The 24,274-nt window shown below is 35.0% G+C and overlaps 1 protein-coding gene across 3 annotated transcripts in view; it reads left to right on the forward strand.

The window, feature by feature from the left end:
- ZMYM4 (zinc finger MYM-type containing 4) overlaps positions 1–24,274 on the forward strand; it is a 144,345-nt gene that overhangs the window by 111,287 nt on the left and 8,784 nt on the right. For all 3 annotated transcript variants that reach the window (XM_069479750.1, XM_069479748.1, XM_069479747.1), the window contains 9 exons: positions 1,398–1,542; positions 4,059–4,177; positions 4,868–5,039; positions 7,391–7,444; positions 7,842–8,021; positions 8,454–8,548; positions 13,537–13,708; positions 13,882–13,977; positions 15,864–16,015. In XM_069479750.1, coding sequence (XP_069335851.1) covers positions 1,398–1,542; positions 4,059–4,177; positions 4,868–5,039; positions 7,391–7,444; positions 7,842–8,021; positions 8,454–8,548; positions 13,537–13,708; positions 13,882–13,977; positions 15,864–16,015 — 1,185 coding nt within the window. The remainder of the gene's footprint in view (positions 1–1,397; positions 1,543–4,058; positions 4,178–4,867; positions 5,040–7,390; positions 7,445–7,841; positions 8,022–8,453; positions 8,549–13,536; positions 13,709–13,881; positions 13,978–15,863; positions 16,016–24,274) is intronic.

Below are 24,274 nucleotides of genomic sequence, written 5' to 3' on the forward strand. Positions count from 1 at the left end.
GTAATTGCTGTGAATGTTTATTCTCTTTATGTAGTTACTGAAGATTTTTTTTAAAATTATACAGAATTAAAGTAAGTTGTAAAGAATTTAGGCATAAAAGACTTTTTTGGATGTTTTGTAATATACTCAGATTATAAATAAAATATTTATAAAATGTAACTTATCCTCCTGCCCAGTGCAGATTATAAAAACCACCCTTCCCTTTGTTTTTTAACTTATTAATGTTTTCTTCTTTGTCTCTTGAAAGAAGAAAGTAAATAATGAGAAAAACTTATGACTGGAACAGTGGCATTTCTAAAGTGTTTCCTGGTCTTTAGGATAATTTTCACATCATCTTAATTCAAGTTACTTAAATGATCATAAGTGATTCTGTTATTCCTAGTTATCTTGGAACTAAGTTCTCTGTAAGACTTAATCAAGAAGTCAGAGTTCTCGGCCAAGTGCAGTGGCCCACACCTGTAATCCCTAGCACTCTGGGAGGCCGAGGCAGGAGGATTGCTCGAGGTCAGGAGTTCGAGACCAGCCTGAGCAAGAGTGAGACCCCCGTCTCCACTAAAAATAGAAAGAAATTAGCTGGACAACTAAAAAAATATATATATTAAAAAATTTGGCTGGGCATGGTGGCGCATGCCTGTAGTCCCAGCTACTAGGCAGGCTGAGGCAGGAGGATTGCTTGAACCCAGGAGTTTGAAGTTGCTGTGAGCCAAAGCTGACGCCACGGCACTCTAGCCTGGGCAAGAGTGAGACTCTGTCTAAAAAAAAAAAAAAAAGAAGAAGAAGTAAGAGTTCTCATTTTATTTTATTTTGTTTATTTATTTTTGGCAGGGCGAGGGGGAATAGGCTCTGTTGCCCAGGCTCTAGAGTGCCATCATAGCTAACTGCAGCCTCAAACTCCTGGGCTCAAGCAATCCTCCTGCCTCAGCCTCCCAAGTAGCTAGGACTATAGGCGTGCACCACCACGCCCAACTAAGTTTTCTATTTTTTGAGGAGACGGAATCTCATTGTTGCTCAGACTGATCTTGAGCTCCTGGCTTCAAGCAATCCTCCCATCTCAGCCTCCCAAAGTGCTAGGATTACAGGCATGAGCCACCTCATCCAGCCAAGAGTTTCATTTTAAACTCGGCCAACATTGTTACTGATCAAACAATATGTCACACTAGAAATAGCATTTTTCTTGGTAAACATAAATAGTAATTAGATGCATTTAGAATAATACATAGTTATTAAAATACTCCATTGCTATTAATATTTCAAGAATATTGTATTTCTCACACACATTTAGTTGAATACTTGTTAATGTCTCCCACATTATTCCAGTATGGTATTTATTTTTAAATTATATTTCTTATAATTAATCAGATTTTAAAAATCTTTTATTTCTAATTTCTTTTTACTAGGCAAGTACACAAACAGATGCCCTGAAACTGCCACCTTCCCAACCTCCAAGGGTTTTGAAGAACAAAGCTTTATTATGCAAACCCATCACACAGACTAAAGCCACCTCTTGCAAACCACATACTCAAAACAAAGAATGCCAGACAGGTATATTCCTTGATCTTTATTTATTTTTTGTTTCTTAGTGGAAAGGAATGTGGGATTTGCTTACATTGAGTATCCACTATTTCCTAGGTGATGTGTTTGGTTGCTTGTATATGTTACCCAGTTTAGCACTGATGACATCCCTGTGAGTTAGGTATTTTCCCCATCTGAGAGTTAACAAATTAGGTTAAAGAGAAGGAAGTTAATTGATGATACCATACTATGAACACTTCATTTAATTCCCTTATTAATGACAAGTGTAATATTATGGGGTAAGCCTAAGCTTTGTAATTATATGGACAGGCTCTTAAATGGCTCTATTGTTTTCCAGAGTGCCCTTAGGTTTGAATTACTCTACACTCTGTTTCAAATAAAGGCAGTTACTTTGAGGAGAGCTTCAGAGTATTCTTTTCTTATGAACTGCATCTCAGGTAGAATCTCTGAGCCACATGTCTGGATGCTGGGCAGGGTGGTAGTCTCTGGTGTTCTTAGTTTGCCTCTCCTGTCTTGGAACTTCTGCCTTATAGTGGGCTGGGGTGAGGGTGATCAGGACCTCAGCATTCTTAGCCTGCCATTCCTGGGGTAGAGTCTCCATACAATGGGTGGGAGGTGGGTAGAGGGGTGTTCCTGACCTCTTGTGCATACATATCAGCAATTTAGCCTTTTCAACTTTGAATTTGAAGGGATGTGACATGCTGGTGGCCTACCCCACTCTTGGTGAGATGTGGTTACTCTTGAATTAGGAGCTAAGGGGAGAGAAGCCCATTTTTCCTGGCCTAGCCACCCAAAGTGGAGCTTCTGTCAAGTTGAGCTGAGCTGGGAGGATGGAGCAGGTGGTGGCTGAAATGTCACAAGACTCTCACTATTCTTACCAAATTTGAATAGATTTTCTTGAATAAATGTTTCTTTATTTGCTGTATGCCTTTAGGACAATTTCCCAAGAATTTAAATGGTTGGGTTTTTTAAATAGTTTTAAATAGTTTCACTTTGCCTGTTTCACTAAGGAATGGATCTTATGTAGCCCCCTCATGCTGGCATCCATGCTGGCAGAATTTTTAAACTAGAAAGAAATCCTGCATTTTTAGATCTTCAGTGTTATCCTATAGGCCAGTGCTTCTTTAAACATTGATGTGATGTGCACATGAATAGAAATTTTAATAAGTAGATTCTTACTCAGTGGGGCCTGAGATTTTACATTTCTTACAAGCTCCCAGGTAAAGTTAGTGCTGCTGTTCCATGGACCACATAGAAATAGCAAGGCTATAGATGACTTAGTTTTTCTTTTTGTCGTGTCAATAGTAGTTTATTTAGTATTAACGTAGTTTGGTTTTCAGACATTTCTGACCAAGTAACATTTTTTTAACATCCAATGTATTTTGATAAAATTGATACCATGTTATTTTCCCACCTCTAATTCTAGTCAAATTGTCAGCTCTTCTCTTGTCCCTAGCATTACTTTTCTCCTACATTAATGATTTTACAATCACCTAACATATATTCTGGCATATAGAAAGGACTCTATAGATACAGATGCTCCCTGACTTAGGATGGCATGCCCATCATAAGTTGAAAATATCATAACTTGAGAATGCATTTAATATGCCTAACCTATTGAACATCAGCCTACAGTTGGGCAAAATAATCCAACACAAATCCTGTTTTATAGTACTATGTTGACTATCTCATGTAATTTGTTGAATACTGTACTGAAGTACAATTTCTATTGAATGCATGTCGCTTCCGCACTATCATTTAAGTTGAACCATCATTAAGGCAGGGACTGTCTGTATTTGTTAAATAATAGAATGAATCCTCCAAATCTTCCCACTTTCTCCCAAGTTTTTTCCCCCATATTCTGTTTATCTTTTTATTACTTAGAACATCTGCTATATATATTTCTTTTTTGTAGGTATAACCTACATCATTACCTAGAGTAGACCCCCATCATCTTAGCCCTGCATATTGTAATTGCTTCCTACTTTTAACAGTTGATATATTTTTTATTCCATGCTAAAATAGCTGCCAAATTAACCTTTTTTGATGACATTTTCATCCCTTTACTCTGTGCTAACAAATCTTCAATAGCTCCTCACTGTCTACTACAAATGATTTTAAAATGGGCATTATGGCCTCATAAAATTGGCCCTTGTACCTATTCAGTCTCCTCTTTAGCATATCGTACTTATTCATCTTAGTAGTTTTTCATACCTCTCCTAAGATTAATGTTTCAGTCCTTTCTAATCATCCATCCAAATTATATCCTGCATTCATTTTATTCTTACATCACTGATGTTTATGTTACCCGATTTTTTGTCCGAGCCATACTCAAGCCTCTTTTTTGCTGCCTTAGTTATTTTTCCTTTGTAAGAAATCCTAGTATTAATATAATAGGTTCCACTTACTTTGAACCATAAATTTCCATAAGCTTTTTTTGTTTTTTGAAATTTTATTAAAATGTTTCTAACCCTCTGTTTTTTTGTGTGTGATTTTTTTTCTTTTCTTTTTTTTTTTTTTATTAGAAGACACTCCAAATGAGCCCCAAATTATTGTGGTACCAGTTCCCGTTCCAGTGTTTGTGCCCATACCCCTTCATCTTTATACTCAGTATGCTCCGGTCCCATTTGGAATTCCAGTTCCAGTGAGTAGACATTTAGAGATTAAGGCTAATTTAACACGCATTTTCCTCCACTGAAATTTTATAGCTCTGTAAAGAAATTTTTCACTTGTTAGTAAAATATTCCTAATTCTGGTTGGCTATTACCATATTGCCATTATTACTTAATGTGGAATATATATATTATTTGTACCCTGCCTTCTCAGAGAAGATTATGGTATAGCGTTTTTTAAAAAGTTACATATGCAATAAGAGCACTCAAATAGAAAAAGATCAGAAACTATGTGTGTGAGAATCCTGGATTTTAGGAAGAGTGAAAAGAAGAAAACTGCGATTTACGTTATTCTCACTTGTTTTTAAAGAAAAATGGATTGTTTTTTGAAATTCATTTTTTCTTGGTTCTGAATTCTTAAGAGAAACAGTTGTGAGAAATATAAGCTAAAACAACAAAAACTAAAGGAAAATGTATTATGGAATTATTCTTTTAGAGGATTTAGAGACATACTTTGTTGAGTATCCAGAAAAGCACTTACTGAATTTTTATTTAAATAGTTCTAATCTTATAAAAACAAGCTATCAAGACTATTTTAATTATTAGCAATGAAAATATCTTAAATTTGTTTATTATGTTAATACTTAAATCATTTCACAAATAATGCTTTTGGCAACAAACCTATTGCATGAGAAATTTTTCGGTCTACCTTGATCTTCCAGATGCCTGTCCCCATGCTTATTCCATCCTCAACGGAAAATGAAGATAAAGTCACTGAGAGTATTGAAGACATTAAGGAAAAACTTCCCACACATCCATTTGAAGCTGATCTCCTTGAGATGGCAGAAATGATTGCAGAAGATGAAGAGAAGGAGAAGACTCTATCCCAGGGAGGTCGGTATAATCTTTAAATGCAAAGAAAGAAAAAGCACATGCAAATTTTTAGGTAACTCAAGTAATTTTAAGTACCAGAAAGTCAAGTTGTTTTTAAAAGCTTCAGGGTGGGCCGGGCGCGGTGGCTCACGCCTGTAATCCTAGCACTCTGGGAGGCCGAGGTGGGCGGATCATTTGAGCTCAGGAGTTCGAGACCAGCCTGAGCAAGAGCGAGACCCCATCTCTACTAAAAATAGAAAGAAATTATATGGACAGCTAAAAATATATATAGAAAAAAATTAGCCGGGCATGGTGGTGCATGCCTGTAGTCCCAGCTACTCGGGAGGCTGAGACAGGAGGATCGCTTGAGCCCAGGAGTTTGAGGTTGCTGTGAGCTAGGCTGACGCCACGGCACTCACTCTAGCCTGGGCAACAGAGTGAGACTCTGTCTCAAAAAAAAAAAAAAAAAAGCTTCAGGGTGTTTAAATACCAAGCTTCTGGGGTTTATTAAACTTGTTGGTACTTCTGAAAGCTCTTAATCCTTTTTATGAAGATAAACTAAGTATTGGTATTTAGCACAATTTTTAGTTGTTAAATGATTCCAGAAAAATAATTGGAAAAACCAAAGTTTCATGATGATTTTCCAGTTTTATTCCTATATTCAAAGCCATGGTCCCCATATAAGAATTCCTATTATATAGCAATCAGCATGCTGGTAAAGGGTACATAGAACCTTAGGATGATAAACCATTTGGCTCAAAATAGCCTATAGATAAATCTCCTACTATTAGTGAGGAATAATGATCATAACAATAGTTAACATATATGTGTGCTTACCATACTCTTGGCATTGTCCTAAGTGCATTATGTGCGTTGCCTCCTTTAATCTTCACGGCAACCCTATGAGGCGGATGTGGGATACTGTTTACTTCAGGTTTCTCATTTGGAAAATAGGACATTAGACTTGCCCTCATTATGCAGTCAGGAAGTGATAGAACCAGAACTTGAATCCAAGTCTGACTCCAAAGTACATGATATTAACCAGAATCACTAATATATATTCCAGAAAGATTTCTAGCCTTAATTAGCACTTCCTTGATTTTTGGATATAGGAAGAGGTAGAGAAAATGGCATTTAAGATAGTTGAAATATGTAGGTGAATTTTTTACAAAGGCCTTTTCCTATATCACTGATGAGCCAAGAAATTACTGTTTTCTTGACAGTTTTTTCTTTTATTCAGTGGTGAATTTTAAAAAGGTAGCCACTGGGTTTTTGATTTTGCATAATAAATGCTAGATAATTTTCTGAATACTGTAGCATTTTAAAAAACTGCTATCAGCTTTTCTGTTGTGTTGTCAGTAACATTTACAATCATATATATTCTGAAAGATTGGTAAAAGTTTGTTATTATCCTACTGTTTGTTGTGTCATTTTGCTCTTTAATGTATAATCTCATAATTCTGACTCCTTTATATGTAAAGTTTAATGTGTTGTTCCTACACTTGATTTCCTAACTTCTAATATTATATTTAATTCAAACAATTCCTGATGATAAACCTTATTTTAACTTGGTTTCTCCATTTGTATCAATATTTAACATTTATCAAGTGCTTCTGTATAAATGTTGTGACTTTGCCTTTGTCTACAATCGAGTGAGATAAAAACTTTCAAAACTAAGTTTCAAGACAGGGAGTCGTAATCATTGTGGTATAGATAAAGTCCAATGGGTTAGGAACAAAAGAAGGAGAAATGAATTCCAATTGAGAGTATCTGGCTCTCTGATTTTAGGGAAAAGGAGCAGTGTTTTCTGGGTAAAGTTTGTTTTTTTTTTTTTCTATTTTGATCCTTGAGGTTCTTATGTTTAAAGTATTTTATAATTGATAGAACTGTGTTCTGTGTAGTTCATGTGCAGATTGTTCATGTAACTTACATTCTAAGTCTACTGGCCTTTTGATGGAATGGTAAAGATTATTATATTTTGGAGGGAAAAGCAGTTTAAAGCAGATTTGTCAATCTTTGAATAAATAAATACCAGGAGTTCAAGGTCAGCTTGGGCAACATAGTGAGACCTTGTCTCTTAAAAAAACAAATAAATAAAAAGCATAAGAGTTTAAAAATAAAGTAAACATCTCTTTTGCCGTGATTTCTTTCATACTGCTACTTAAAGTGTAGCCACTGTTAACAGTGGTGATCTAAGTGAATTTACCATTAATGCCTAATTTTATTAATGAATTGTCCTTTCTGCATATGAAGTCTGTTTACTTAGAACTCTGTAGTATGATTGATGTGTATAGTGCAGTCATTTCATTTGAGATATAATTTGTTGTGTATATTTATAAATTGTTTTATTATGTGCTTTTCTTTCTCTTAAGGATCTCAAACTTCTGAACAGGAACTCTTTCTAGACACCAAGATATTTGAAAAAGGTTTGTAGTTGTAAATATGTTTTGTTTCTTAGAAATAACTACCTTCTGTTAGTAAAAGAAACCCATAAAGTATTGATACCCTTGGATTTAATATTTGTAATTTTAGCTATATTTGTAAGGGGTGTCAAATATCTATGATGTGTGCTGATTTGTAATGAGAGTAATAAAAGCTATCTCAAATATTTTAAGGATTGAGATAGTGCTTTTAAAATGTTCACCAAGAATGTGAGTCCAATTCTCTGAGACTGATGAGCAAGTTACTTCATTCTTGAGTATACCTAGGTAATGGTCCAAAAACTATATCTTAGTTTTTGGTATTCAGGGATTTAGGAAGGTTTCTGAGCATGTCAAGAGACTATCATATTTTCAGGACTTGTTTGTTATCTGTATATTTCAGACCAAGGAAGTACATACAGTGGTGATCTTGAATCAGAGGCAGTATCTACTCCACATAGCTGGGAGGAAGAGCTGAATCATTATGCCTTAAAGTCAAATGCTGTGCAAGAGGCTGATTCAGAATTGAAGCAATTCTCAAAAGGGGAAACTGAACAGGATCTGGAAGCAGATTTTCCATCAGGTTTGTGCAAAGTACCTGTCCACCAAAAGTCCCGTATTTTATAAGATTGGTACGACTCTGAATTGACATTATTAAGCAGTTATAATGTGTTAGAGGTAATAATCTAGGGCACAAATGGTCCCTGCCTTTGTAGGTGTTAATTTGTGCTATATTGTTCTTACAAGTGGTTAAATTTGGTTTTAAAATTTTTTTTAACCTTTTCCAGAGTAACCAATCAAACCAAAAGTTCTTGGTTTTCTTGATTGTTAATGAAGTTTCATTTAAGTACTGTATTCTTGGTTTCTCATAAGTATGTAAGTGAAATTCTTACTTTATCACAAACAAAATAATAGATATAGTGATGATTACCTGATATTTCTTTCCCCAATCTAAGTCTTTATTTAAACTTGTGAGTTATTTACCTCACATTGTGCTTTCTGCTGATTATTATAGAATCCTTTGACCCACTTAATAAAGGACAGGGAAACCAGGCGCGTTCCCGAACAAGACGACGACACAGAGATGGCTTCCCCCAGCCCAGACGAAGAGTAAGCAGCAGCTTCATTTTCCTAGAATTTTTTTTTCATTCATTCTACCAGTATTTATTATAATAGTTCCTGCTGTTTACAAAACTCTGTAACAGCCAGAGTCAAGGAACTCCATACATTATTTTGCAACTTTGTGTTTTTGTGATTTTACTTTTGTTTCTTGAACTCAAGAACCTTATCTTTTATTAACATTTCTTTCAACAGGGTCTTTTCCTTTTTCTTTTGTTTCAATAATTGAGGATTTTTTTTTTTATTTTAGAAAGCTTTTTGTAATCCTCTTTTAAAAAATTTCTAAATTTAACTTTTTATGTTATTAATACTGAGGTTCACTATTTTATATAGTACAGTATAATAGTGAAGTTGACATGGGTTGTTTTTCATGTTGACAGGGCTTTCCCATACCAAAGTTGAAAGAATAATAGCTTTATTTTTTAATTAAATAATTAGCTCTGTTATAATTACATTCAAAAATTTATAAGTTCTAAGTGTATGATTTGGTGGACTTCAACAAATGTATACAGTAAGTATGTGACTGCCACCACAGACACGAACAGTTTTGATGTACCAAAAAGTTGTCTTATGACCTCTGGTGGTCAGCCCCTCCAGCTGCTGACAACCACTGATCTGTTGCGCAGATTGATGCAAAATTGTACTGCTTTGCCTTTTCTAAAATTTCACACAAATGGAATCATATAATATGTAATCTTCTGGGTCTAGGTTCTTTGACTTAGCATAATGTTTTTGAGGTTCATCCATGTTGTTTCATGTCTCAGTAGTTGATTCATTTTTATTTCTGAGTAGCATCTCATTGTATGGACAGACGCAGTTGTTCAGCTGTTTATATTTAACAGGTGATGGAAATTTGGGTTGTTTCCAGTTTGAGGCTTTTTTGAATAAAATTTATTGAAAATATTATGAACGTTCCAGTATAAATCTCTGTATGAACATATGTTTTCATTTCTCTTGAGAAAAAAGATCTAGGAGTAGGATTGCTAGGTTTTATAGTATGTGTATTTTTAACTTTATAAGAAAGCTGCCAGACTGTTTTCCAAACAGTTTTCTTTCCAAAGTAAGTGTACCATTTCACATTCCCACCAGCAGTGTATGAGAGTTGTCTGCTCCATGACTTCCATGACTTTGCTAACGCTTAGTATTGTTAATTTTTCATTTTAACTATTTTAGTGAATGTGCAGTGGTATCTCATTGTGGCTTTAGTTGTGTTTCCCTGATGACTAATGATGTTGAGCATCTTTCTGTATGCATATTTGCCATTCATGTGTCTTTGGTAAAGTGTCTGTTCAAATCTATTGCACATTTCTTCATTTTTTTTATTGGGTTGGTTTTCATCTTACTGAGTTGTAAGTATTCTTTACTATCAGTATAATTCCTTTATCAAATAATTCTTACTTGATAAGAGCAAAATACATTTGTTGTAGTCCATCAAATCGTACACTTAGAACTTACAAATTTTTAAATGTAGTTATAACTCAATAGAACTAATTTTTTCAAAAGGAGTATTCTATTACCTCCTTTTTTATTTTAATGGTAAATAGAACATTTTAATTTTGAGAAAGTTTATCAGTTTTATTTTATGGATCATGTCTTTTAATATCTTGTCTAAAAGTCTTTGTCTAACTCGTGGTACCTGCGCTATTCTCTTCTATTTTCTTTTAGAAGTTTTATAGTTTTAGCTTTGATGTTTGTGATCTATTTTGAGGTAATTTTCATGTATGAGTTGAAGTGCAAGTGTCAAGGTTCATTTTTTTGCATGTGGATACCCAGTTATTCCAGCATTGCTCTTGGAAAAGGCTATCCTTTCTCCATTGAATAACATTGGCAACCTTGGTAATAGTCAACCATATATATGTGGGTCTGTTTCAGAAACTTTCCTTTGTGTTCCATTGATTTATATGTGTATTTTTATACTAGTACCAACTGTCTTGATTATTATAACTTTTCAAGAGCCTTGAAATTAGGAAGCTAAATGCTCCAACTTTGTTCCCCTTTTTCTAAATTGTCATTTGTATGTCCATATAAATTTTAGAATCAGTGTGTTAGTTTCTACAAGAAAGCCTGCTAGAATTTTGATTGGGGCTGTCATGAATCCATAGATCAGAAAATTGACATCTTAGCAGTTTTGAGTCATCTAATCTGTGAATGTGGTGCTTTCTCCTTTTATTTAGGTCATCTTCAACTTCTCTCAGTAGTGTTTTATATGGTTCATTTTATAAGCCTCCTTATAATCTGGTAAATTTATTTTGTAAGTATTTAAAATATTTAAATGCTGTTGTAAATAGTATTTTCTAACTTCATTTTTCAGTGTTCCTCATTAGTATATACAAATACAGGTGATTTTTGCATATTTACTTTATGTCCTATAACTTTGCTCACATAAAATCCTTAGGATTTTCTACGTAGACAATCATATCTATGAATAAAGGCAGTTTTACTTTTTCCTTTCTAATCTGAATTGATTTTCTTTTCTTTCTTTTTTTTTTTTTTTTCTTTATTGAACTAGCTAGGATCTTCAGTACAATGTTGACTATTAATAGTGAGGATAGTCTTTTTTGCCTTGTTCCGAATCTTAGGGCAAAAGGGTATAGTCTTGCAGCATTAGGTATGATGTTACTTTAGGTTTCTCATAGATGGCCTCTATCAGGTTGAGGAACTTCTCTTCTACTCAAAATTTGCTGAAAGTCTTTTTTATCATGTTTGGGTATTAAACTTTGTCAGGTGGATTTCTTGCATTATTGAGATGATTATCTGGCTTTCCTTTTTTAAGTCTATTAAAATGATGAAACCTTTTGATTATTTCCAAATGATTAACTAACCTTGCATTATTGGAATAACCCTACTTTTTTATGATGTAGTATTTTTTTATATTGCTAGATTCAGTTTGCTGATATTTTCAGGTGTTAAGTGTCTCTGTTCAAGAGGGGTATTTATCTGTAGTTTACTTATAATGACTTTATCTGGTTTGATATCAGGGTAATGGTGACATCATAAAATAAGTTAGTATTTTCCTTCTTTTCTATTTTCTGAAATATAATTTGTATAATTTCTTTAACTGTGATAGAATTCAACAGTGAAGCCATCTGGGTCTGAAGTTTTTTGTGGGAAGGTTTTAAGCCATAAGTTCTATTTCTGTGGCTATTCAGGTTATCTATTTCTTCTAGAGTAAGCTTTGAACAAATTTTCAAGAAATTTATTCATTTCATCTAGGTTGTTAAATTTATTGGCATAATGATACTTACAGTAGTCCCTTATTGTCCTCTTTAATGTCTTCAGGATCAGCTATTGGTAATTTGTGTCTTCTCTCCTTTTTTCCTGATCATTCTAGCTGGAGATTTATCTTCTTTTAAAAATCTTTTAAGGCCGGGCGCAGTGGCTCACGCCTGTAATCTTAGCACTCTGGGAGGCCGAGGCGGGTGGATCGCTCGAGGTCAGGAGTTCGAGACCAGCCTGAGCAAGAGCGAGACCCCCGTCTCTACTAAAAAAATAGAAAGAAATTATCTGGCCAACTAAAATATATATAGAAAAAATTAGCCGGGCATGGTGGTGCATGTCTATAGTCCCAGCTACTCGGGAGGCTGAGGCAGGAGGATTGCTTAAGCCCAGGAGTTTGAGGTTGCTGTGAGCTAGGCTGATGCCATAGCACTCACTCTAGCCCGGGCAACAAAGCGACACTCTGTCTCAAAAAAAAAAAAATCTTTTAAAAGAACTTTCTGTTTTATTAATTTTTCTCTGTCTTTCTCTATTTTCTGTTGATTTTTGCTTTTTTAAAATTATTTCCTTCTTTATCCTTCATTTGGGTTTTAATTTGCTTTCTTTTTCTAGATTATAGGTTTTGGACTTAAAAAAATTTTTTCTCCTTGTATCATTTTAATACTGGAAATGTCCCTCCAAGTACCGCTTTAGCTCCGTCACAGAAATTTTAGTGTACTTCTGTTTTCATTTTCAAAGCTCAAAATATTTTCTGATTGCATTTATGGTTTCTTCTTTGATCCACAGAACTGTTTAATTTAGGATATTGGAGGAAATTTTTTTGGACATCTTTTCATCATTGGTTTCTAATTTACTCCCATTATAGTTAGAGAATTTATTGAGGCTTATTATAGCCCAGAATATCATCTATTTATAAGCGCCATTAAATAGACCTGAGTGATAATAACAGTTATCCTGATTTTTTGGGGTGGATCTAGTGTCTGGAATATACCCAAATGTTTGTTTGGGGTTTTTTTTTTTTTTTTGAGACAGAGTGTCACTCAGCTGTTGCTCTGAGTAGAGTGCTGTGGCGCCAGCCTAGCTCACAGCAACCTTAAACTCCTAGGCTCAAGTGATCCTCCTGCCTCAGCCTCCCGAGTAGCTGAGACTACAGGCACACACCACCATGCCCAGCTGATTTTTCTGTTTTGGGTGGAAACGGGGTCTCGCTCTTGCCCAGGCTGGTCTTGAACTCCTGAGGTCAAGCAATCCCACCTCGGCCTCCCAGAGTGCTAGGATTACAGGTGTGAGCCACTGCGCCCGGCCCATACTCAAATTGTTTGTAATCCCTCAACAGCCATACCTGTGTGCAGGCTGTTGGCCTCTGCCAGCCCCCTGATGCCATGCAACAACCTACCCTAACCTCGAAGCATGCACCACTGTGCCCCTGCTGGGGAGCGCCACAACCCCAGTGCAAGGTGGGGGTGGGAGTGGGAGCCTGCTAGTGAGTGGACTGAGCAGGCAGCCCAGGCCCAGGGAGTGCAGGCCTCACTGACCTCTGATTACTACAGTCTTTCCTATGTTTAAACTTATTTTTCTTTCCTCCTCATATGGATTAGATCTAATCTCTGAAACCCTTTCTAGCTCTGAGAACTCTGAATCTTTAAGATGTAAAACTAAATTGCATATTCCATAAATTTATGCCCTTTCCAGCTTTGACAACCCTGATTCTTAAAGATTCAAAACTAAATTTTATATTCTGTAAAATTTTGGAATTCTTACAGGGACGGAAGAAGTCTATAGTGGCTGTGGAGCCCAGGAGTCTAATTCAAGGAGCCTTGCAAGGGTGCTCAGTGTCTGGGATGACACTGAAATACATGTATGGGGTAAATGCCTGGAAGAACTGGGTTCAGTGGAAAAATGCCAAGGAAGAACAGGGGGATCTAAAATGTGGAGGTAACCACACAGCATGGATTTGTGTCTTGATTGAGGTGGGGGGAGACAGAGATACATAAAGTCAAAAATATATTCAAAAGGGATAAATTTTAGGTAAACATAAAATCATAAAACTTTGGTTTTATTTAAACTTTCACTTAAACTTTTTTTATTTATTTTTATTTCCTTGTCAGGAGTTGAACATGCCTCATCTAGCCCATGTTCTGACCCCTTAGGAAGTGCTCAAGACCATGCACTCTCTCAAGAATCCTCAGAGCCAGGTTGTAGAGGTAAAACTTGTTTCTCTCCATTTTGTATGAATTATTTATGATATTGTTAATTTAAATTTGTAAACTGAATATTTAAAATTATTTAAAATTTGGAGTCTTAAGGTTAGAAATAGAAATTAATATCTTATCCCCAATTTTAAAGATGTTATAAAGGTAGTTGTGTCTTTGGATCATGAGTTTACTGTGTACATACAAGAAATTTTGTTTCATTTCTAACACTATGCAAGTGGCTCAGAATATGTCTTCTTAAGCCCTGTGTCTTATAGTAACCCATATGGAACCCAGTGTGAAATTTTTTTTTTTGAGAAAAATACCTGGAAAAGCCTTGCTTCTGGAACCTGTAGGAATTTTTCCTAACAGTGAGATTTGTGTAACTGACAATGTTTATGGGTTTTACTTAAAGCTGCCAGGAAACTTGGAATCAAATAAACATTTCAAGTAAAGCAACAGTATATACATTTTAAGGCCTACATTAGTTTTCATTTTTTGCTCTTTTGACATCCTGTTCTAAATTTTTGTTTCAGTTTATCTTTTTTGTCTGTGTTTTATGTAAGGTACGTATACAATCTTTTTGGAATTAGATGGTGCAAGTATGGATAAGTACGTCCATGTAACTAGATTTTTTGCCATTTTCCAACTATATACCTTCTCTCATACACCTGGCTGATTATATGTGCTCTTGGCTTCACTTCATTCGACCCCTGCTGGGTTTTGGGTACATGTAACCCTCCTTATTGCAGCAGTTAGTCATTGCCCTGGGCTGTGACTGACTCCATTTCCTGCAGATCAGGTGTAATCTCTGTGCTCCAAGGTTATGTAAATACACCCCTGTTATGGGGGTTTATTAGGCTCTTAACCCACCCACTTTGAGCCACAGACTACCCATTTCTATTCATCCAGAAAATAGTTTACGGAATATCTATTATGTACCAGGTATGGTGCTAGGTACTGGGATAAAAAGGTCAAACATAGTCTTTGCTCTCATGAGATACACTTGCCATGTGCAAAACCAACTCGGGAGCCTAAGTGTGTGCAATCTTGTGTAAATGCAGAAGAGCAATGACTAGAAAGGGTGTTTTACTTCTAACCCCACAATGTTGAACAAACTATTGTAGTGGGACCTTTACAAATCAAGTTGGATAACTCCACTGCTCAAAATTAATTCAGTTCTTCATTATCTTGAAAATACTTAATATGATATATGAGGCTAATTGGTCATCTGCCTCCACCTGTCCTTGCTTTTTTCCTGTCCACCTGAGTCCCTGGAACCTTTTCACTTTTGTGGCCTAGCGTTTCCAAGGCATGAGGATGTTATATGTTATTTGAAGTGTTCTGTATTCAAATAAATCTGAGCTAAAGAAAGTTAAATAGCGTTCTTTTTACAGATATTCACAGAGCCTTTAATGTACCATCAGGCACTATGAATTCTTCAGAGATGAATATAGTATCTTATGTTTTCCAAGTTTATCAGATCTTAAAAACCCAGTTTTCTCTAGCTCTGACTTTAGACTAGTGTTTTGTGGAATAGACTTTGGAAAATCTGTTTGCATCCTCGGATTGGAATTCTTTATCTATCTACTTGTTTAACTCTTCGTCACATTTTAAGGTCTAGCACCGGTGTCACACCCTCCAAATGTAACCTTACTCTTCCCTATTAGATATCCCTCATTTGCTTTCATAGAGTCCTGTCTATAGAAAACCTCTATCATAGCACCTATTGTACTGTATACACTGCATTCTCTTTATTTCCTTTAACTAAAATAACCTTGAGATCCACCAGTCCACAATGCCTGGGGCACAGTAATATTGAATTATTCAGTGAATCAAGTAATGTCACTGTGTTTATTATAAGTTAATGTTTCAGATGTTTTCTACCTTTCTACCAGTCCGCTCTGTCAAGCTGAAGGAAGATATTCTGTCCTGCACTTTTGCTGAGTTGAGTTTGGGCTTATGCCAGTTTATCCAAGAGGTGCGGAGACCAAATGGTGAAAAATATGATCCAGACAGTATTTTATACTTGTGCCTTGGAATTCAACAGGTATCAAATTAAACAATTGTTATAAAATTAATTGCATTTTTAATGAGAGAACTTGAATTAAGCTGAAAAATTGTTAATATATTTGGTACTGCTTTTATACTCTATTCTTAATGAACCACTGACCCTGATTTAAAAGTCGTTATTAGCCCGAGCCACATAGTGAGACTTCATCGCTACAAAAATAGAAAAACTAGCCAGGCATGGTGGTATGCACCTGTAGTCCCAGCTACTTGGGAGGCTGAGGCAGGAGGCTTGCTTGAATATAGGAGTTTGAGGTTGCAGTGAGCTATAATGACACCACTGCACTCTAGCCCAGGCAACAGAGTGAAACCTTGTCTCAAAAAAAAAAATCTTGATCATATAGCTTTTTGTAAGCTAAATTGAGACTGTTAATAGAATAACAGAAATTGGGGATTAAAAAAAAAAAGAATTGGGGATGGTGTATTTTATAGGTAAATGAACAAAAAGGGCAAAAATAGCAATTCACAAAAGAAGCAACATGGATGACTGTGTGCTGGTGTGTGTGTATATGTATGTGAGTATGTGTATATATGTGTGTGTGTGTGTGTATATATACGTATAAGTCGTGGTTTCATTTTTAAAATTCAAATTAAAATAATATATATACCATTTTTTATCTATCACATTAGCAAAGATCAAAAATTATAACACATTGTTGATAAGAGTTCTGTGAGATGGGGGTTCACATAGCTGGTGGTAATTGGTACATAATTTCAAAAAAGCAGTGTAAGCATGTGTTTCAGGAATATTTTTAAATTTTCATATTTTTTTGGTCAGTAATTCAGCTTTTGCATATCTGGTCAAGTTAATACCCTGAAGTTCAGACAGTATTGTACAAAATTGGATATAACCTCAATGCCCACCAAAGTATGATGGTCAAGTAAATTATATATTCATAAAATTGTATATTATGCCAATAAAAATTATTCACAAAGTGGCTTCTAGTAACATAAAAATCTTAATATTAAAGCATTAATGAACAAAATAAGGATATAAATGATATGTGTACCACTATGTTGACAAAATGGTATATATACCTAATAAAATGAAATATACAAAGTGGTTAAAATCGTTATCATCTCTGGGTGGTAGAACTCTGGATGTTGTTGATTTTCTTCCTTTCTCTTTTTGTCAAATTTTCTTCCATTTGTACGGTGATGTTATTGTATTTTAGGCATTTCTTTGTTCTTAAAGTTTGGGTTTTTAATCACAAAAGCAGTATGTGCTCATTGTAACTGTTAAAACAGTGAAGGGATATAAAGAAAATTTGTCTCCTTCCATTCCTATTCCCTGAGGTAGCCAGTGTTGTAGCATGATAGGTGTCCTCCTATGCCTTCTTCTGTTTTATACCTTTATACATGTGCTTCTGTTTATTTATAGTTTTTGCTTTGCTTAGTTTTTAACAAAATGGGACCCATACCATACACATTTGTGTGCAGTTTGCTTTTCTTAATGGGCTATCCCTCCAGGTCAATGTACATCAAACTCCTTCCTTTAAAAAATGTGTATAATATTGCAGAGTATGAATATACTGGTTATCATCCTTTTTTCTTTTAGATATTCAGGTTGTTTCTCTTTTTTTACCCTTGCTTTTCTCCTTCATCCCAGAGTATATTTAATTAAATTTAGTGGATTTCAATTAAATCAGGATTTAATTTATTATCAGACTTAATTTACACTTTTCCTATGAATGTTGCATTCTGTTTCAATATACCAATATATATTCTTAATAAATAAAATATAGTTGCAAACTTTATGTTTAAATGTAATAAATATTTAAAACCTATACTCTATATTTTTTAAATTGTCAATTGACAAATTATCATTATATATTTATGGGTTACAAAGTGATGTTATGATTTATGAATACACTATAGAATAATTAAATCAAGCTATAATTAATACATTCATCACCTCAAATACTTTTGTGCTGAGAACATTTGAGATTTACTCCCTTAGAAATTTTGAAATGTATAATACACTATTACATATTCACCATGCAGTGCAATAGATCTCAAGAAAAACACACTGATTCCTTCTGTCTGAGACTTTGTACCCTTTGACCATAATCTCCCCAGCACACACACACAGACCCCCACCCCGCACTCTGCCACCTGCCACCCAGCTTCTGGTAACCACCATTCTCTCTCTGTTTCTGAGTTTGATTATTTTAGATTCCCCATGTAAGTGAAAACATGGAGTATTTGTCTTTTTGTGCCTGACTTATTTCACTCAGCATAAGGAGTGAATCATTTCTATCCATGTTGTCGCAGATGACAGAATTTCCTCCTTTTTTAAGGCTGAATAGTATTCCATTGTATATTTTTACCACATTGTCTTTATCCATTCATCTGCTCATGGACGCTAGGTTGATTCCATCACTTGGCTATTGAATAGTGCTGTAATGAACATGAAAGTACAGACATCTTCTTGACAAATTGATTTCAAATCTTCAGATCTGGGTACATACCCAGAAGTGAGATTACTGGATCATATAGTACATATATATGTATGTATATTTTTTTTTTTTGGAACCTCCATACAGTTTTCCATAATGACTGTACCAATTTACAGTGTACAAGGGTTTCCTTTTCTCCACATCTGTGCTTTGAATCACAATACTTCAGTAAACACTTCGTTTGCATACCATATGAACTGGTGCTTTTATTTCTAGGTTAAAGTATTTGTTTATTTTTTCAATATTAAGATATTTTCTGATTACTTTCCAGAATGGTTATAATGATTTATAGTCTTTCCAGCAGTGTGTATGAGTGCTCTTTAGCACTCCTGTTTTTAATTTTTGTTATTCTAATGGGTAAAAAAAAAATCATCTGGTGGCTTCATTTTGCACTTTAAATTTTTGTAAAGTCAAATGTCTTTTTATCTTGTTAGTCATTTTGATTTTTTCCTTTCTGTCTGTAGGACCTCTTTTTACATTGGGGATATTAACTCTAATATTAAAGTGTTTGAAGTAGATTTTTTTAGTATGTTTTTGTCTTTCAGTTTTTATGTTGTATTTTGCCATTCAAAAGTTTCCTTTACAGTTCCTGGGTTTTCTGTGATGCTGGTAAGGTCTTTCTACTTGAATACTTAAATTTAAATTGTCATAAATTTCTAAAATACTTGTGTTTTTAGATTGATGTCTTTAATCCATCTGAAATTCATTTTTATACATGATACAAGATCTGATGAACAATATTTCTGATGGGTAGCCAGTTACACAAGCAGCATTCATTTCCCCATGGAAGTGAAACGGCACCTTTATTGTAATTTCCCATTATATTTTGATCCACAGGTATTTTTTAAATGAAGAAATGAGAAGATTTTTATAGTTTCTTTCATCAAAAATTTATTGAGCACCTCCATGCATGCATTTTGCTTAGGTAAAATTTCAAGCATGCCTGTGCTCTTGAATTCTGTAATACCATATTACAGATTTAAAGAACATTTTTATTAGTACAGATGTTAAGAAATAAGATGTTTTCTGGTGGCTATTAATATCAAATGGCTTGGATATATTCAAAACATGCATGGTCATTGCAATGATTTTAATCAAAAACATTTGAGTACTTTATATGCCCAATACTCAACTATCTATAAAATATATCCTAATTTGTGAGCTAAATTGTAAGCCTGTGAAGGTTTTTTCTAGTGTATTTCTAATGTATTGTTTATATTAGTAACTACCTTTATATAACAATACTATTAAAAAGAGGCCTAAGTTAACAAATTGTCAAATGATTGTTATAAGCAGTAAATATTATGAATCGTTTATGAATTTTGACAAAAAAATAAATTTTCCTTAATGTAAGAAATTTTAAAAGACTGCTTATGTTGACATCTTAAACTTGCTTGTTTTTATTTTTTCTAGTTATAAAAATAATTATGCTAATTGTAAGAAATTTTGAAAATATAGAGAAGTATAAAGAAAGGAACTGGACTTAACTATAATATCAACACCTTGCCCAACACTGTTAACATTAGCAGAGAAAAAGGGGTCAGTGAAGGAAAGCTGCTAAACAACAAAATTATTTCTTTTTTTTTTTTTTTTTGAGACAGAGTCTCACTTTGTTGCCCAGGCTAGAGTGAGTGCCGTGGCGTCAGCTTAGCTCACAGCAACCTCAGACTCCTCGGCTTAAGCGATCCTACTGCCTCAGCCTCCCGAGTAGCTGGGACTACAGGCATGCGCCACTATGCCCGGCTAATTTTTTCTATATAGATTTTTAGTTGTCCATATAATTTCTTTCTATTTTTAGTAGAGACGGGGTCTCATTCTTGCTCAGGCTGGTCTCGAACTCCTGACCTTGAGCGATCCACCCGCCTCGGCCTCCCAGAGTGCTAGGATTACAGGCGTGAGCCACCACGCCCGGCCAAAATTATTTCTTATGTGTGTTTCTGTAGACTGTTTTTTTACTTAATGATATATCATGATCATCTTTGTATCATGACTTACAATACATTGATTATGTCATTTATCAATCTCCCTTAAGATTTTTTTTTCTATGATAAACAGTGCTCTGTTGAGTATCTTTTTATACATAATGTTTTTACACTGACTAATTATTTCTTTTTAGGATAAATTCTTGAAAGTGGAAACTCCGGGGCAAAGACATAAACTGTTTTTATTTTAGGTTATTACTACATATTGCCGAATTGCTCTCAATAAGAATTAAGAAAATTAATAGTCCCATTGTCAGTCTGTTTGCCACATCTTCACCCAAACTGAGAGTGTTCGCTTAGTTCATAGTATTACCATACATAACCAAGAATTACTAATCAACATGTGTGAAAAGCACCTATAAATCAGTAAAACAATACACCAATGGAGAAGAAAATGGCAAAAGATACAAATAGTCAAGTAACAGAAGAAAAACCACAGATTGTTAATAGACACAATATACCAGGTAACACCTAGTGATCATTTACTATATATGCTGGGCATTGAGGTCAGCCTATTACATATATTAACTCATTTAATTGTTAGAGTGACCCTGTGGAGCATAGGGACTGTTATCACATTTTTTTATTTATGAACCTGAGGCACATAGAAGTTAAATAACTTGCCTAAAGTTTCAGAAGTAATAAGTTGTAGGACTAAGATGTGAACCCAGATAGTCCAACTTTTCAGGGTCTGTTACTGTGATCACCATGTCATAGTGCCTCTTAAATATAAAAAGATACTCAGCTGCACTCAGGGAAAATTTTGACCTATCAAATGGATTAAAAATTTGAAAGATTGAAAAGTTTGATGATACCAAGTATTAGTGAAGATACATGTGCACTATTGGAAGCCTTTTCACAGGGCAAATTGGCAGTGGCTAGTAAAACTTCAAATGTGTGTAGATTCTTCAGCCTAGCAAATCTGTTGTTCAGAATATGTCCCCAGAGAAATATATACACATGTACATAGCCAGACACATACTGGTGTTTTCATTGTAACATTGTTTTTAACAGCAACAAACTAGAAACCAACAAGTGTTAATCAAGAGTCATGGTTCATTCAACTATAATGTGTTCATACTTTGGAATACTGTACAAGAGTTAAATAGGAATGACTTGCTTCTATGTTTACTGACATGGAAAATTCTTAGGAATGTACATCTTAAAAAGTAACTTACAGAACTATATGCTTAGTATGGTATTTATTTGTTTAAATATGGGAAATATCCATAACAAAATAATAAAATAAAATGGCAAATTTTATTGATTGATTGAGAGAGAGAGAGATAGGGTCTTGCTCTGTTGTCCAGGCTAGAGCACAGTGGCGTCGTCATAGTTCACTTCAACCTCAAACTCCTGGCCTCAAGCGATCCTTCTGCCTTAGTCTCCTGAGTAGCGGGGACTACAGGCATGTGCCACCATGCCCAGCTAATTTTTTCTATTTTTTGTAGAGACGGGGTCTCGCTGTGGCTCAGGCGCGTCTCGAACTCCTGACCTCAAGTGATCCTCCCTCCTCAGCCTCCCAGAGTGCTAGGATCACAGGAGTGAGCCACCACACCCAGCCAAATTTAACCATTTTAAAGTGTACAGTTCAGCGGGACTAATGAGTACATTCACAACGCATAATCATTTCCACTATCTAGTTCCATAACTAATTTTTATCAACCCCAAAGGGAAACCCCATACCCATTCAGTAGTCACTCCCTATTACTCCCTCCATCTAATCCCTGGCAACTATAAATCTGCTTTCTGTCTCTGTGGATTTGCCTATTCTAGATATTTTTTATCAGTGGATTCATACACTATGTGGCATTTTGTGTCTGTCGTCTTTTCCTTAGCATAATGTTTTTGAGATTTGTTGTAGCATGAATCAGTACTTCTTTCCTTTGTTATGGCTGAATATTCCATTGAATGGATATGCCACCTCTTGTTTATCCATTCATCCATTGATGGATATTTGAGTTGTTTCCACCTTTTGATGATTGTGAACGGTGCTGCTATGAATATTCACGTACAAGTTTTTGTTTCAGCACCTATTTTCAATTCTATTGCCATATATGCTTAGGAATAGAATTGCTGGGTCTTGTAGTAACTACGATTAACTTGTTGAGGAGCCACCAAACTGTTTTCCATAGTTGTTCCACCATTTTGCATCTCCACATTCTTGCCAACATCTGTTAATTTGTTTGGTTTTTTTTTTAAATAACCATCCTAATGGGTATGAAGTGATATCTCATTGTGGTTTTTATTTGTGTTTTCCTAATGACATGGCACATCTTTTCATGTACTTGTATATCTTTTTTGGAGAAATGTCTATTTATGTCATTTATCATTTTTAATTGGGATGTCTTCTTGTTGAGTTGTAGGATTTCTTTATATATTCTGGATATTAAACTCTTATCAGATATGTGATTTGCAAATATTTTCTTCCATTCTCTAGGTTTTCTTTTCACTCTGTTGGTAGTGTACTTTGAATCACAAAATCTTTTTATTTTAATTAAGTTCAGTTTCTTTTCTTTCTTCCTTTTTTATGTTGTTATTTCCTGTGCTTTTTGGTGTCATATCTAGGAATTCACTGCCCAGTTCAAGGTCATGAAGATTTACCCCCATGCTTTGTGTTCTTCAGAGAGTTTTATGGTTGTAGCTCTTATATTTAGGCCATTGATCTATTTTGAGTTACTTTTGTATCTGGTATGAGGTAGGGTCTACCTTCATTCTTTTGTATGTGGATATCCAATTCTTCTAGCAGCGTTTGTGAAGAGACTGTTCTTTACACATTGAATGGTCTTGATACCCCTGTGGAAAATCATTTGACCAAATATTTAAGGGTTTAATTTGGACTTTCAATTCTAATCCTTTGGTCTGAATGCTATTCTTAGGGCAGTCTACACTGTTTTGATTACTGTAGATTTGTAGTAAGTTTTAGACTCGGGGAGTATGGTTCCTCAAGATTCTTTTGGGGCCGGGCACGGTGGCTCACGCCTGTAATCCTAGCACTCTGGGAGGCCGAGGCGGGTGGATCGCTTGAGGTCAGGAGTTCAAGACCAGCCTGAGCAAGAGCGAGACCCCGTCTCTACCAAAAATAGAAAGAAATTATATGGCCAACTAAAAATCTATATAGAAAAAATTAGCTGGGCATGGTGGCGCATGCCTGTAATCCCAGCTACTCGGGAGGCTGAGGCAGTAGGATTGCTTAAGCCCAGGAGTTTGAGGTTGCTGTGAGCTAGGCTGATGCCACGGCACTCATTCTAGCCAGGGCAACAAAGCGACACTCTGTCTCAAAAAAAAAAAAAAAAAAGGTGTATTTTATATGTACTGATATATGTTTGCATAAATGTATAAAACTCACCTATATATTTATAAAGGAATTTTCTTAAAGATTGAAAATATCCTTGCATATTAATAGTAGCTGACTTTGTGTGGTGAGTTTGAATAGTCTTTGTTCTATAACTGTAAAATACAGTTATTCTGTATTTTAAACTTTCTCTATAATGAGGATACAATATTTTTAAGTTTGAAAATGATTTTATTAAAAAAAGAAAAAGGAGGAATATTATTTAACAACAAAACTGTAATCTGGCAATAAGATCATAAATTGCCTTTGATGAGGTCTCATAAGAAATGCACATTGAGGCTGGGTACAGTGGCTCTCACCTGTGATCTTAGCACTTTGGGAGGCAGAGGAAGGAGGATAGCTTGAGGCCAGAAATTCTAGACCAGCCTGAGCGGCATAGGACTCATCTCGACAAAAAATACAAAAAAAAAAAAATTTAGCCAGGCATTCTGGCGTGGCCCTGT

Source organism: Eulemur rufifrons, chromosome 8 (assembly GCF_041146395.1).
Source record: "Eulemur rufifrons isolate Redbay chromosome 8, OSU_ERuf_1, whole genome shotgun sequence".
NCBI lineage: Eukaryota > Metazoa > Chordata > Mammalia > Primates > Lemuridae > Eulemur > Eulemur rufifrons.